Genomic DNA, 16,078 nt, shown 5'->3' on the forward strand with positions numbered 1-16,078 from the left:
ATCTTCAAAATATTTTAAGTGAAACAAAGTTCTGGGATCCCATTTATGATTTTAAAAAAAACCATGCAAGTCAAGCTCTTATTTCTACACGTACATACATACCCACACATTGGTACACACACAGCAAAGGTACGGAAGGATACACTCTACTGATGTGGATAAGATTATACCGTCCAATGACAACAGTGACTTCCGGGGAAGGGACAAGAATAGGGTGGTGACCAAGGGGGATTTTTAGTCCCCCCAAAGTTTAAAAAATAAGACTAAATCCACAATTACTTGTCTGATTAAAAATAAAAGAGACTCTAGAATTAAAGATTGTTTAGAAAATGACGACAATGACAACACAGTATGTTAAAACAGGGAATGGGACCAAAGCCATATTCAAAGCAAAGTGCAGTCTCAAAGGCCTCCATTATTTAAGAAAAACAAGCAATTGAGCATTCAACCTAACTGTGTTCCAGACAGAGGAAACTGCCAGTGTAAAGGCCTGTTTGAGGAACAGCATAGTGACCAACGTGACTGGAGTAGAGCGAGAGAGAGTAATAGTTACACATCTTTTTTTTTTTTTAAAGATACCAAAGGGCCAGATCACACAGGGCCTTGCAAGGTCACTCAGGGGCTCCCCCCCTCACCCCGAGTGAGATGGGAAAGCAGAGCAGGGTTGTGTGCAGAGGACTGACTGATCTTACACTTTAAAGCATTACTCCACTTCTTCGTAAGAACACACCCTGGGAGGTGTCAGGCTGGAAGGAAGGAGATCGGTTAGGAAGCTGCTGGAATAATCCAGATGAGAGGTGAAGGGATGACAGCAGTGGAGGGAATAAGATGTGATCAGATCCCAGGTAAATCTTGATGGCAGAACCAAAACGATTTCCTGAAACACCGGTTATGAAGTAAGAAAGAAAAGAATCAAAGATGATTTCAAGGTTTTTGGCCTAAGCAAGCAGAAAATGGAGCCACCATAATAGAAAAGGGAAATGTGAGTGAAGTATGTTTGAGAGAGATCAGGAGCTCTGCTGTGGGTGTGCTATAATTTGGGATGACAATCAGACAACCAAAGAGTAGCTGGACATATGAATATGGCGTCTACGACTTGAGCATGAGGTGCTCACAAGGCAGAGAAGAGGAAGCACAGACTGAGAACGGGTAGGCCTGAGAGGTGGGAGGAAAACCTAAAGAGCTGCGGTCTTCTCAAAGCAAGTGACAAAAGTCATCAAGTATGTCACTGCTGCTGAAAGAGCAAGTAAGATGAAGACCGAGACCTGCTCACCGGACACAGCAACATGGAGGCCACTGACAGCCTTGATAGAGCAGTTTCAGCTGGGGGAAGGGGGGTGGGTGGGCACAGGGAATGAATCTGCCTGCAGTGGGTTCAGGATAGAACAGAAGAAAGACATACACGTCGCACCTCTGAAAAGTTTTGTGGTTTCCGTTCTTTGAAACGAGAAAACACTAAAGTTACCCAAGGCCACATCCCAGGCACAAAATGACTAACCATCTTTTCCTCTAAATAACTGCTGCCTTTCCAATGATATCTCTAGTCCCTCTTCACACTTCCAACCTACAAACATACATAAGATACTGAATTGCCCCCCAATTCTTGATAGCATCCAATCCAAGATTAGCCCTTATCCCTCCTTAGAATCATCTAGCACAAGTCCAAACCTTATCAGGGACACTCTAATGTCTGATTCCTATGATATGTATCGCTTGCTGGCAGTAAGTCAATAATAAACCTTTTTTTAAAGCTAAAAAACCCCCCAAACAAAAAAACGTATTAAAGTTAAAAGGCAAATGAAAACCTGGGAAAATATTTACAGCTTGTAACAAAGGGTAAAAAAATATTTTATTTAAAAAATGTTTGGGGACTTCCCTGGTGGTGCAGTGGTTAAGAATCCACCTGCCAATGCAGGGGACACAGGTTCAAGCCCTGGGCCGGGAAGATCGCACATGTCGCGGAGCAACTAAGCCCGTGCGCCACAACTACTGAGCCTGCGCTCTAGAGCCCTCGAGACACAACTACTGAAGCCCACGTGCCTAGAGCCCATGTTCCATAATAAGAGAAGCCACTGCAATGAGAAGCCTGCACACCATAACGAAGAGTAGCCCCCACTCGCCACAACTAGAGAAAGCCCGTGTGCAGCAACAAAGACCCAACGCAGCCAAAAATAAATAAAAATAAATTTATTAAAAAATTTTTAAAAATCGTTTTATCATGCAAAATTTCAAACACATGCAGAGGACAGTAAAATGAACCCTCCAGTATCCATTGCTGGTCTCAACTCCTGCTGTGGCCAGTCTTGTTTGTCAATACCCCACCCACTCCCCCTGACTTGCTCCTCACATTCTTTTGAAGCAAATGTCAGGTATCATTTCATTTATTGATATTCAGTACTCAGCTCTAAAAGATGAAGATTCTTTTAAAAAACGTAACTCTTAAATAATTATAATATCTAAAAAAAATTAAGAATTCCTAAATAACAAATATTCTGTCAGTGTTCAAATTTCCTTACTTTCTCTTAAACTGTTACTACAGTTCTTTTGGTTTGAATCAAGGGCCACATAAATTCCATACATTGCACCCACCTGCTATTTCTCCTAAGTCTCCTTTAACCTACAGGCTGTCTCACACTGCAGTTGATTTCCTGAAGAGGAGGACTTTCCCACTTCAGGACAGTGCTTACTGCAGGCCTGTGGTGCATGTAACAGGTCCCTCCGTCCCCTGCACTTCTAAACTGGTACTCAGACCCAGAGGCTAGATCGGACTCAGGTCCAGTTTTTTTTTCTTTTGGCAAGAAGAGCACGGGTATTGTTTTGAGCTTCTAAATGTCTGGGTGTTGCTCTTTAGGAGCTGTTAGCAGTTTATCAGAATCCTTGTTTAGATCCATTAATTCATTAGGAGTTGAAAAACAGTGATAGTCTAAAATTCCTTCTTCATTTTGTTAGCTGGGATATGTCTATTAAAAAAATCTTCTCATTATCTATTTGGTTGATGTGAGGTATAGTTTGCAAAGAAAAAGATAAATGCTTGATTCTTTCATTTATGGTTCCCTAGCATCCACTATAGGTAAGCAATGAATAGCGTATTTTTTAGGATCACTGTGAACTCATGGATTTTATGTATGTGTGAATCAATTTTCATTATTATTCCCACTGAGGTTCAAACTCTTATCTTCAGGTTGGCTCCTGACTCTCTTTGCTGATCCCAGAGGTCTTTGCTAGCTATACTGTTTTGTGTCCTGATAAGATGTTCCAGGCTCATCATACACTTTCCTGACCTAGATACAGAACCAGCCATTACTCCAAGAAGCCCTAGTTCCTCTAGGAAATGGTATTTAGTGACCACAACCTGAATGCTGGGGTGCTTGCTACTACCAGGTTGATCACTGTTTCTATAAGCCATTTCAGGGGACAGAGCTAGAAAAATAATTTTTTAAAGAAAAAATATATCAGGTTCATTCTGACTCTTCTAATTCAAATTCAGGAGCACAAGGACTTCCCTGGTGGTCCACTGGGTAAGACTCTGTGCTCCCAATGCAGGGGGCCCAGGTTCGATCCCTGGCCAGGGAACTAAGATACCACATGCCATGGGGCAACTAAGCCTGCATGCTCTAGACCCTGCATGCCGCAACAAAGTGCCTGCATGCTGCAACTACGACCCAACGTAACCAAATGAATAAATAAATAAATAGAATCCACCACAGGGCAGACAGAAGAAGCAAGAAAAACTACAATCCTGCAGCCTGTGGAACAAAAACCACATTCACAGAGAGATAGACAAGATGAAAAGGCAGAGGGCTATGTACCAGATGAAGGAACAAGATAAAACCCCAGAAAAGCAACTGAATGAAGAGGAGATAGGCAACCTTCCAGAAAAAGAATTCAGAATAATGATAGTGAAGATGATCCAGGACCTCGGAAAAAGAATGGAGGCAAAGATTGAGAAGATGCAAGAAATGATTAACAAAGACCTAGAAGAATTAAAGAACAAACAAACAGAGATGACCAATACAATAACTGAAATGAAAACTACACTAGAAGGAATCAATAGCAGAATAACTGAGGCAGAAGAACGGATAAGTGACCTGGAAGACAGAATGGTGGAATTCACTGCTGCGGAACACAATAAAGAAAAAAGAATGAAAAGAAATGAAGACAGCCTAAGAGACTTCTGGGACAACATTATATGCAACAACGTTTGCATTATAGGGGTCCCAGAAGGAGAAGAGAGAGAGAAAGGACCAGAGAAAATATGTGAAGAGATTATAGTTGAAAATTTCCCTAACATGGGAAAGGAAAGAGCCACCCAAGTCCAGGAAGCGCAGAGAGTCCCATACAGGATAAACCCAAGGAGAAACATGCTGACACACATAGTAATCAAACTGACAAAAATTAAAGACAAAGAAAAATTATTGAAAGCAGCAAGGGAAAAACGACAAATAACATACAAGGGAACTCCCATAAGGTGAACAGCTGATTTCTCAGCAGGAACTCTATAAGCCAGAAGGGAGTGGCATGACATATTTAAAGTGATGAAAGGGAAGAACCTACAACCAAGATTACTCTACCCAGCAAGGATCTCAGATTCAATGGAGAAATCAAAAGCTTTACAGACAAGCAAAAACTAAGAGAATTCAGCACCACCAAACCAGGTCTACAACATATGCTAAAGGAACTTCTCTAAGTGGGAGACACAAGAGAAGAAAAGGACCTATAAAACCAAACCCCAAACAATTACGAAAATGGTAACAGGAACATACATATCGATAATTACCTTAAACGTAAATGGATTAAATGCTCCAACCAAAAGACACAGGCTTGCTGAACGGATACAAAAACAAGACCCATCTATATGCTGTCTACAAGAGACCCACTTCAGACCTAGGGACACATACAGACTGAAAGTGAGGGGATGGAAAAAGATATTCCATGCAAATGGAAATCAAAAGAAAGCTGGAGTAGCAATACTCATATCAGATAAACTAGACTTTAAAATAAAGAATGTTACAAGAGACATATCAGATAAAATAGACTTTAAAATAAAGAATGTTACAAGAGACAAGGAAGGACACTACATAATGATCAAGGGATCAATCCAAGAAGAAGATATAACAATTGTAAATATATATGCACCCAACATAGAAGCACCTCAATACATAAGGCAACTGCTAACAGCTATAAAAGAGGAAATCGACAGTAACACAGTAATAGTGGGGGACGTTAATACCTCACTTACACCAATGGACAGATCATCCAAACAGAAAATTAAAAAGGAAACACAAGCTTTAAATGTCACAATAGACCAGATAGATTTAATTGATATTTACAGGACATTCCATTCAAAAACAGCAGATTACACTTTCTTCTCAAGTGCACAAGGAACATTCTCCAGGATAGATAACATCTTGGGTCACAAATCAAGCCTCAGTAAATTTAAGAAAACTGAAATCATATCAAGCATCTTTTCTGACCACAACACTATGAGATTAGTAATGAATTACAGGGAAAAAGACGTAAAAAACACAAACACATGGAGGCTAAACAATACATTACTAAATAACCAAGAGATCACTGAAGAAATCAAAGAGGAAATCAAAAAATACCTAGAGACAAATGACAATGAAAACACGACAATCCAAAACCTATGGGATGCAGCAAAAGCAGTTCTAAGAGGGAAGTTTATAGCAATGCAAGCCTACCTCAAGAAACAAGAAAAATCTCAAATAAACAATCTAACCTTACAACTAAAGGAACTAGAGAAAGAAGAACAAACAAAACCCAAAGTTAGCAAAAGGAACGAAATCATAAAGATCAGAGCAGAAATAAATGAAATAGAAACAAAGAAAACAGTAGCAAAGATCAATAAAACTAAAAGCTGGTTCTCTGAGAAGATAAACAAAATTGATAAACCATTAGCCAAACTCATCAAGAAAAGGAGGGAGAGGACTCAAATCAATAAAATAGAAATGAAAAAGGAGAAGTTACAACAGACACCGCAGAAATACAAAGCATCCTAAGAGACTACTACAAGCAACTCTATGCCAATAAAATGGACAACATGGAAGAAATGGACACATTCTTAGAAAGGTATAACCTTCCAAGACTGAACTAGGAAGAAATAGAAAACAGGAACAGACCAATCACAAGTAATGAAATTGAAACTGTGATTAAAAATCTTCCAACAAACGAAAGTCCAGGACCAGATGACTTCACAGGTGAATTCTATCAAATACTTAGAGAAGAGCTAACACCCATCCTTCTCAAACTCTTCCAAAAAACTGCAGAGGAAAGAACACTCCCAAACTCATTCTATGAGGCCACCATCACCCTGATACCAAAACCAGACAAAGATACTACAAAAAAAGAAAATTACAGACCAATATCACTGATGAATAGAGATGCAAAAATCCTCAACAAAATACTAGCAAACAGAATCCAACAACACATTAAAAGGATTATACACCATGATCAAATGGGATTTATCCAGGGGACACAAGGATTCTTCAATATATGCAAATCAATCAACGGGATACACCATATTAACAAACTGAAGGAGAAAAACCATATGATCATCTCAATAGATGCAGAAAAAGCTTCTGACAAAATTCAACACAACTTATGATAAAAACTCTCCAGAAAGTGGGCATAGAGGGAACCTACCTCAACATAATAAAGGCCATATATGACAAACCCACAGCAAACCTCATTCTCAATGGTGAAAAACTGAAAGCATTTCCTCTAAGATCAGGAACAAGACAAGGACGTCCACTCTCACCACTATTATTCAACAGTTTTGGAAGTCCTAGCCACTGCAATCAGAGAAGAAAAAGAAATAAAAGGAATACAAATTGGAAAAGAAGAAGTAAAACTGTCACTGTTTGCAGATGACATAATACTATACATAGAGAATCCTAAAGATGCCACCAGAAAACTACTAGAGCCAATCAATGAATTTGGTAAAGGTGCAGGATACAAAATTAATGCACAGAAATCTCTTGCATTCCTATACACTAGTGATGAAAAATCTGAAAGAGCAATTAAGGAAACACTCCCATTTTCCACTGCAACAAAAAGAATAATACCTAGGAATAAACCTACCGAGGGAAACAAAAGACCAGTATGCAGAAAACTATAAGACACTGATGAAAGAAATTAAAGATGATACAAACAAATGGAGAGATATACCATGTTCTTGGATTGGAAGAATCAATACTGTGAAAATGACTACATTACCCAAAGCAATCTACAGATCCAATGCAATCCCTATCAAATTACCAATGGCGGGCTTCCCTGGTGGCGCAGTGGTTGGGAATCTGCCTGCCAATGCAGGGGACACGGGTTCGAGCCCTGGTCTGGGAGGATCCCACATGCCGCGGAGCAACTGGGCCCGTGAGCCACAATTACTGAGCCTGCACGTTTGGAGCCTGTGCTCTGCAACAGGAGAGGCCACGATGGTGAGAGGGCCCGCGCACCGCGATGAAGAGTGGCCCCCACTTGCCGCAATTAGAGAAAGCCCTCGCACAGAAACGAAGACCCAACACAGCCATAAATAAATAAATAAATAAATAAATAAATAAATAAATAAATAAATAAATAAATAAATAAAATTAAAAATTAAAAAAAAAATTACCAATGGCATTTTTTACAGAACTACAATAAAAAATCTTAAAATATGTATGGAGAAAAAAAGACCCCGAAGAGCCAAAGCAGTCTTGAGGGAAAAAAACGGAGCTGGAGGAATCAGACTCCCTGACTTCAGACTGTACTACAAAGCTACAGTAATCAAGACACTGGCACAAAAACAGAAATAAAGATCAATGGAACAGGACAGAAAGCCCAGAGATAAACCCACGCACCTATGGTCAACTAATCTATGACAAAGGACGCAAGGATATACAATGGAGAAAAGACAGTCTCTTCAATAAGTGGTGCTGGGAAAACTGGACAGCTACAGGTAAAAGAATGAAATTAGAACACTCCCTAACACCATACACAAAAATAAACTCAAAATGGATTAGAGACCTAAATGTAAGACCAGACACTATAAAACTCTTAGAGGAAAACATAGGAAGAACACTCTTTGACATGAATCACAGCAAGATCCTTTTTGATCCACTTCCTAGAGTAATGGAAATAAAAACAAAAATAAACAAATGGAACCTAATGAAACGTAAAAGCTTTTGCACGGCAAAGGAAACTACAAACAAGACAAAAAGACAACCCTCAGAATGGGAGAAAATATTTGCAAGTGAATCAACGGACAAAGGATTAATCTCCAAAATATATAAACAGCTCATGCAGCTCAATATTAAAAAACATACAACCCAATCCAAAAATGGGCAGAAGACCTAAGTAGACATTTCTCCAAAGAAGACATACAGATGGCCAAGAAGCACATGAAAAGCTGCTCAACATCACTAATTATTAGAGAAATGCAAATCAAAACTACAATGAAGTATCACCTCACACCAGTTAGAATGGGCATCCCACTTCTGGGCATATACCCAGAGAAAACCATAATTCAAAAAGACACATGCACCCCAATGATCATTGCAGTACTATTTACAATAGTCAGGTCATGGAAGCAACCTAAATGCCCATCGACAGACGAATGGATAAAGATGTGGTACATATATACAATGGAATATTACTCAGCCATAAAAAGGAAGGAAACTGGGTCATTTGTAGAGACGTGGATGAATCTAGAGACTGTCATACAGAGTGAAATAAGTCAGAAAGAGAAAAACAAATATTGTATATTAATGCATACATGTGGAACCTAGAAAAATGGTACAGATGAACCGGTTTGCAGGGCAGAAATAGAGACACAGATGTAGAGAACAAACGTATGGACACCAAGGGGGGAAAGCAGTGGAGGGGGTGGTGGTGGTGGTGGTGTGATGAATTGGGAGATTGGGACTGACATGTATACATTAATGTGTATAAAATGGATAACTAATAAGAACCTGCTGTATAAAAAAATTAAATTAAATTAAATTAAAAATTAAAAAAAATTTTAAATTATAAATAAACAAATAAATAAATATTAAAAAAAGAAGTCTGCACACCACAACTAAAGATCCCGCATGCCGCAACGAAGATTCCCGCATGCTGCAACGAAGATCCCACATGGCGCAACGAAGACACGGCGCAGCCAAAATAAATAAATAAGTAAACAAACAAGCAAACAAATAAATATTTAAAAGAAAACAAAAAACAAATTCAGGAGTACAGGCTTTCTTTAACCACATTAATATTATCTGTCTCTCCATTTTCCAAGACTGAAAGTCCCTGTTCTCAGTGACATTAACATAATTGTCTGCTTTATCACACACACACATTCACACCTGTGTGTGTGAGATTATGTGTGTACACATAATGTAGAAGCAGCAGAAGGAAATATGCCAAAATGTTAACATTAGTGGGATAAGGGATAATGAGGGGTTTTAATTTTTTTCTTTTAACCCGTTTTTATATATCCCAAATTTCTACAATAAACATGTATTATTGGTAGTCAGACAAGAAAAAAGAATAATCTTTTTTTTTTTAAGACATATAGGATTCTTTTTCTTTTTAAAAAAAAAAAATTATTTATTTATTTATGGCTGTGTTGGGTCTTCGTTTCTGTGCGAGGGCTTTCTCTAGTTGCGGCAAGTGGGGGCCACTCCTCATCGCGGTGCGCGGGCCTCTCATTATCACGGCCTCTCTTGTTGCGGAGCACAGGCTCCAGATGCGCAGGCTCAGTAGTTGTGGCTCACGGGGCTAGTTGCTCCGCGGCATGTGGGATCTTCCCAGAGCAGGGCTCGAACCCATGTCCCCTGCATTGGCAGGCAGATTCCCAACCACTGCGCCACCAGGGAAGCCCAATAATCTTATTTTTAAAACCACAGCTGGCTCACCACCTTTCAAGCAATCCAAACTATTCTTTCAGTGAATACACAGAATTCTTTAAAGGATATTATGTAAATCCTACCCTTAGGATCTCAAAATCCTAACACAGGTTACCACTGCTCCCCATACCAAACACCCACAGACCCCGGCCACCCAAAGTAAAATTCCTTACATCTCTCACAGATATTGTTTCTTCTACTATGATCTCCATCTCTGTCCCAGGCTGAACATCGCTTCCCACAGCAAAAAACAGGAACAGCTATGATCAAGATAGAGGTATAAAAGCAATTTAATTTGAATTTCAAAATTCTATAAATATATTATTTATTTCCAAAACCGAAAAGCCAAAGGTCATAAAACTTTAATAGAAATCTCAAATTATGTAAAAACAAGTCTACGTTGGGTATTTTAAAGTTACAATTTAAACAATAATCTTGACTACCTAGAAATGTAAGATTCTTTATCACCAATGTTTTTACTCCTAAGAAACATCTCTCACAGACATTATTTATTCTAGTATGATCTCCATCTCTCTCTCAGTCATTCCTCAAAGAGATTTGCAATTACTATACACTATGAGCATTAACTGTGTTTTTTCTGAGTCATTAGTCTGTGACCTTACTTTCTGTCCAGAGGTCCCATATACTTTAACTCCCTGGAACCCACAGGAAAGATGTCAATCTGATCTCGTCAATTCAGTTCTTTACAGCCCTATTTTTCCTTTCTAACTCAACCACACTTGTCATGTTTTTTCTCCTAACTCAACCACACTTGCCATGTTTTTTCTCCTATGATCTTGTCATGCACTACTATTTGTTAGAGTTTGGGGAAGAACAAATTAAAGGGAGGTAGTTGGGAAAATAATGAAGTGGATTAGTTCCATATCAGGGATCTAGGAGCCATGGGGATCCTGATATGAGTTTAGCTTACCGTGATACAGTCTTAACAATAAGGACATTGTTACGGCTTTTGGACTATAATGAAAGTTTATTAAGTAGGTAGGGTTCTAGGCAAAGGTCAACCTGATAGTATTTTATAAATAAAATGAATACCGATAAAGAAAAATCTGCTGTGAGTCTATTATATTATTGCAAGGAGTAATTAAGTTCAAAATCAGTATACTTTTATTTCATTAAATCTAAAATGCTGCCAGTTGTTACTCATTATTTTATGTACCACTAAGAAAGGAAGCATAGCATCAGCTACAGTGCAGGATGCCACTGACTGTAAGACGCACCTTAATCTCACAGATGTTAAAATGCAGGAGAAAAAGGGTACATTTTAGAATTTATGAATTATGGTGGTTGAAACTGGTGGCCACTCAACTTTAAAGATCTCCCTTAAAAACAAAATTTTCACAGGAAAACCACCTTATGAATATACTTTGACATCGTATTTTTGACTTAAACACAGAGAACTATATGGATGTATTCCTAAATAAAAGGTATCATTTAAGGAAAAGAAAAATTTTAAGAAAAACAGTATTACTGCAGTAGTTAAGGAATGAATCATACAATTAAGAACTTCTGATCATGGTAAGGTTGGTTTGGGTCTGTCAGGTGATCTCCTTTTACCTGAGAGGAAGTTGGTGCTTTTCCAGGACACAGTCCCAAAGAACTCCCCATCTTCAATTCTGCTTCCTTCAGAGTATAATGGTCTGGCACTAAAAAGAATTTTTACAACATGGTAAATGTTATTAATGCCTACCTTTGGGCAAACTAATACACTGAAATCAGCCTTTCTTCGTGAATCAAGAATGTTAAGAAAGAAAAACACTGAGTTACACTCCAGGCAAAAGGATTATATACAGTTATATTCGATCTTAGATGTTCTCACTCTAGAACGTATACTCTTGTTATCTGTACAGCAATGCTAAGAAATAAGAGGCAGCTATGAATGTTCTAGATTCATACTTAACTAAAGAGAGCTGTTGTCTGCATGGATTATGTAATATTCTGAATTGATTCATGCATGATGGACTAGCTTCTTCCAAGTTTAAAGCTGCTATGGTGACTACATCAAAAGAGTAAATTAAGTCTAATGACAAGATGCGTTACAGAGGTAAGAACCAAGACTCTGGTTACTGTGATAACTGGTATCACGATAAAATTAGCAAAACAAATAAAAAACTTTGATAATAAATCTAGAAAGATACACCTAGGGCAAAACCATGACTAAAATGCACGTCAGCTAATCAGAAAGACAGGTGTTTTCCTTTAGAAAACAGAAGTGTTTGATTTTTGGTTAAGACTTTCTGTAATTCACAAGGAAGACACCTGGATGAAAGTCTGTTCTATAAACCAGTTTCTAAAAGGTAACTTAAGAATATTAGGTATTGGAAGTCACTGTTTAAGGTAAAAGTGTTGAGAAAGATAGGTGGCATGAGTAGGTGTCAGCTTTTGAAGGCTACCAAAAAGATTTACCTGGACAAAGAAGCTTCCCGTTTCTATCAATAGGCCTCAAACAGCTGTCCTCGGCTATAAATAAAAAGATGCTGGTTAGTGCAGCAAACAAAGAAAACCAAAGAGAGATGCTATACTGTGTTAATTAGCAGGAAGCTAAAAAACCAAAAAAACAAGCAAAAAAACCCAACAACAAAAAACCACGTACAGGCAGTCTTCCCTTTGCACAGCAGTGCAGGACCGTAAGAATGCCTGTGCAAGTTGAAACTGTGCACAGAAATCTTAAAAAAAATTATGATTGTACCGTGACCTTTAAAATTTTTTGTCAAAACATTAAAAACTGTCAGTTACACATGTACAGTGAAATAAAAAAATAGCAAACTAATATTTACTGTAATTTAAAACACTACAGGGGGCTTCCCTGGTGGCGCAGTGGTTAAGGATCCGCCTGCCAATGCAGGGGACACGGGTTCAAGCCCTGGGCTGGGAAGATCCCACATGCCGCGGAGCAACTAAGCCCATGCGCCACAACTACTGAGCCCATGCTCTAGAGCCCGCAAGCCACAACTACTGAGCCCACATGCCGCAACTACTGAAGCCCATGTGCCTAGAGCCCGTGCTCCGCAACAAGAGAAGCCACCGCAGTGAGAAGCCCACGCACCGCAACGAAGAGCAGCCCCGGCTCGGCACAACTAGAGAAAGCCCGTGTGCAGCAACCAAGACCCAACACAGTCAAAAATAATAAGATAAAAAAAAAAAAACCACTACAGACACTGAGAATTAAAATGTTTTCTTTGTAAAAAACACAAGAATAGTTGAAACAGGGATTGCTTTTGTCTCGTAGAGCTTGCAGTACAGGGTGACCATCTTCTCTAGCCCCTAAATGATACTCTAAGTTTGGATCAGCTTCCAGTATTTTATGTTTTATACTTTCAATTTCATGAAATATCTACAAGAGCTCCTTTAACATGAAGTTTTTCTGCCAGCGTCGACTCCTCTGGGATATCTTCATGTACTTTTCGTCACAACCACTTTCCTCACTCCTGTGAGTTTATGTTCATTAAGTTTCTCTGGCTGCACATCTGGATTCTTTCAAATGACAGCAGTGCCAGCATTCCCACAGCCAGCTATTTCTTCTACAGCTCCATATACTTTTGTTTCTCTCTCTCTCTTTTTAATAAATTTATTTATTTATTTATTTATTTTTTGGCTGTGTTGTGTCTTTGTGGCTGCGTGCAACTTTCTCTAGTTGCGGTGAGCGGGGGCTACTCTTCGTAGAGTAGCCGGGGTTACTCTACTCGCGGGCTTCTCATTGTGGTGGCTTCTCTTGTTGCGGAGCACGCGCTCTAGGCGCATGGGCTTCAGTAGTTGTGGCTCTCGGGCTCTAGAGCGCAGGCTCAGTAGTTGTGGCGCATGGGCTTAGTTGCTCCGTGGCATGTGGGAATCTTCCCGGACCAGGGCTCGAACCCGTGTCCCCTGCATTGGCAGGCAAATTCTTAACCACTGTGCCGCAAGGGAAGTCCCATATACTTTTGTTTCTTTCCTGCACTTTCACCATTGTTGGCTAATTCGATTATCCATTCTTGTAAAATGTCACCTGAGTTTACCACTGGGAGAAAAGGAGGCAATAAACCACACATTTTGTTGTCTATGTGGTGAAATTAATAGCAGCTATGCACTGACCAATTACTGATAGGCTTTAAAGAGTGAAGTAACTGGTCATTGATCATGATGTACATGTTATTTCACAGTGATCTGTAGACTAAAGAGCTAGTAGCAAAGTTTGTACTTTATGCAATTACTCAGTTAATATCTGGTGGCAGCTGAAATTTGAACCATGCTGCTGGGTAACAGATGAACGGTGGTAACTGAAATTCATGTGTATCAGAACTGCGCAGAGACTGCCTAGATTTGAAATAAGTTAGGTGATTCTTATGCTTAGTTAGTAAATGGATTAGGGCCAGTATGCCCTGTTCTTGAGGATGCAAAGACTCCTGCTTTGTGGGAAGAAGTATATTAGGTTTTAATTCCAAACAGAATTCTTACCAAGTTGCATATGAAGTGGGGGAATTCAAAGGGGTGGAGGCTTCTGAGAGGGCAGGAATGAATGCCATGGGCCTCAGAAGTTCTAACTTTATCTGAACAGAACAGAATCTCTTTGAGACTCCTGAGTTCTAGCCCTTATACTACAGTAATGTGAAGCCAGCATAGAATTCTAATACAAACGCCCTGACAACTGAAACAGCTTATGTAAAAGAGTCCTTCAATTTAAAAAATGCTAACTTAAAATATTGTTTTTTAAAAAAAGTTTCACTTTCATTCAACAAACGCCTTGTGTCTTCTATGTGCCAGACACTGTCCTAGAAGCCGACAATAAGAAAAACCGCCATGGACTGTGCCCGCAAAGAGCCTCATCTGATGGGGGAGGTGGACATTCACAACACAAAACACAGGGAGTTACAGTGTAAGTGCTACGAAGGGAAGGACAGGGCGTTAGAGTATGACAGACAGATTAACTGAGATTGTGTAGCCGGGGATGACGGAAATAACATTTCAGCTGAGACCAAATGAGTGACTGAAGTTAGCGGATGAAGAGTAAAGGGAACAGAGTTCAAAAAGATTACAGGACTAAGAAGTCTCAGGGGGGCTTCCCTGGTGGTGCAGTGGTTAAGAATCCACCTGCCGATGTGGGGGACATGGGTTTGATCCCTGGTCCGGAAAGATCCCACATGCTGCGGAGGAACTAAGCCCGTGCGCCACAGCTACGGAGCCTGCGCTCTAGAGCCCGGGAGCCACAACTACTGAAGCCTGTGCGCCTAGAGCCCGAGCTCCGTAACAAGAGAAGACACCACAGTGAAGGGCAGCCCCCACTCTCCACAACTAGAGAAAGCCCACGTGCAGAAACAAAGACCCAACACAGCCAAAAATAAATATGTAAAAACAAAAAAACAAAAAACCTCCCTCTGCTTTAAAAAATAAAAAAGAAGTCTCGGGGGTGGAAGAGAGCCTGTGACCAGAAACTCCACAAAGTCAGCATGGGAAGTGTGCTGTGAATAAGCAGATGAGTGGACTGCAAGTTAGGCAGTGGTCAGACGAAGCAGGTCCCCGTAGGCTAGGAGCCCACAGGCAATCCACTACAAAGTACAAAGAGCACAACAGGGCTTTGAGCAGAGGGTGACATGATCTGATTCACCTACGTTTAAGAAGATCACTTGCTATGTAAACAATAGTTCGGAGGGAAGAAGGAGTGGAAGAAAGGAGATCTGTGACATGGGAAGACAACAAACTATTCATTTTAATAAACCATATATTCTTAAGTAACTTTATTGAGGTATAATTTACTTATAATAAAATACATCCAGTTTAAGCGCACAGTTTAAAAGAGGTCGATGAAAACACTCAGTAACCACCAGCAAATTGAGATATAATTTGCATCACCCCCCCAATTCCCTCATGCCACTCCGTCGTCAATCCCCCATCCCCTAATTCTGATCTGCCTCTGTAACTACAGCTTAGGTTTTCTTTTTTGACAATTTCACATGGATAAGTGGAATCCTAAGAGTATTACTCTTTTGTGACTAGCTTCTTTTGCTTGGCATGATGTCTTTGAGATTCACCCATGTTTTGCATGGGGTGGTAGTTTACTTCATTTATTGATGAATAGTATCCCATTGTATGGATACACCACAATTTGTTCACCTGCTCACTGACATTTGGATTGTTTCCCATTTTTGGTTATGAACATTTACATACAGTATTTGTAAGCATACATGTTTTAATTT

General features: G+C 39.6%; 1 protein-coding gene across 9 annotated transcripts in view; it reads right to left on the bottom strand.

Moving 5' to 3' along the window:
• USP40 (ubiquitin specific peptidase 40) overlaps positions 1–16,078 on the bottom strand; it is a 95,048-nt gene that overhangs the window by 26,699 nt on the left and 52,271 nt on the right. For all 9 annotated transcript variants that reach the window (XM_082466261.1, XM_082466260.1, XM_082466259.1 and 6 more), the window contains 3 exons: positions 12,318–12,371; positions 11,469–11,557; positions 10,067–10,153 (listed from right to left, as the gene is read on the bottom strand). In XM_082466261.1, coding sequence (XP_082322387.1) covers positions 10,067–10,153; positions 11,469–11,557; positions 12,318–12,371 — 230 coding nt within the window. The remainder of the gene's footprint in view (positions 1–10,066; positions 10,154–11,468; positions 11,558–12,317; positions 12,372–16,078) is intronic.

Source organism: Balaenoptera physalus (genome assembly GCF_965194825.1).
Source record: "Balaenoptera physalus genome assembly, chromosome: 6".
In the NCBI taxonomy this organism is placed as follows: Eukaryota; Metazoa; Chordata; class Mammalia; order Artiodactyla; family Balaenopteridae; genus Balaenoptera; species Balaenoptera physalus.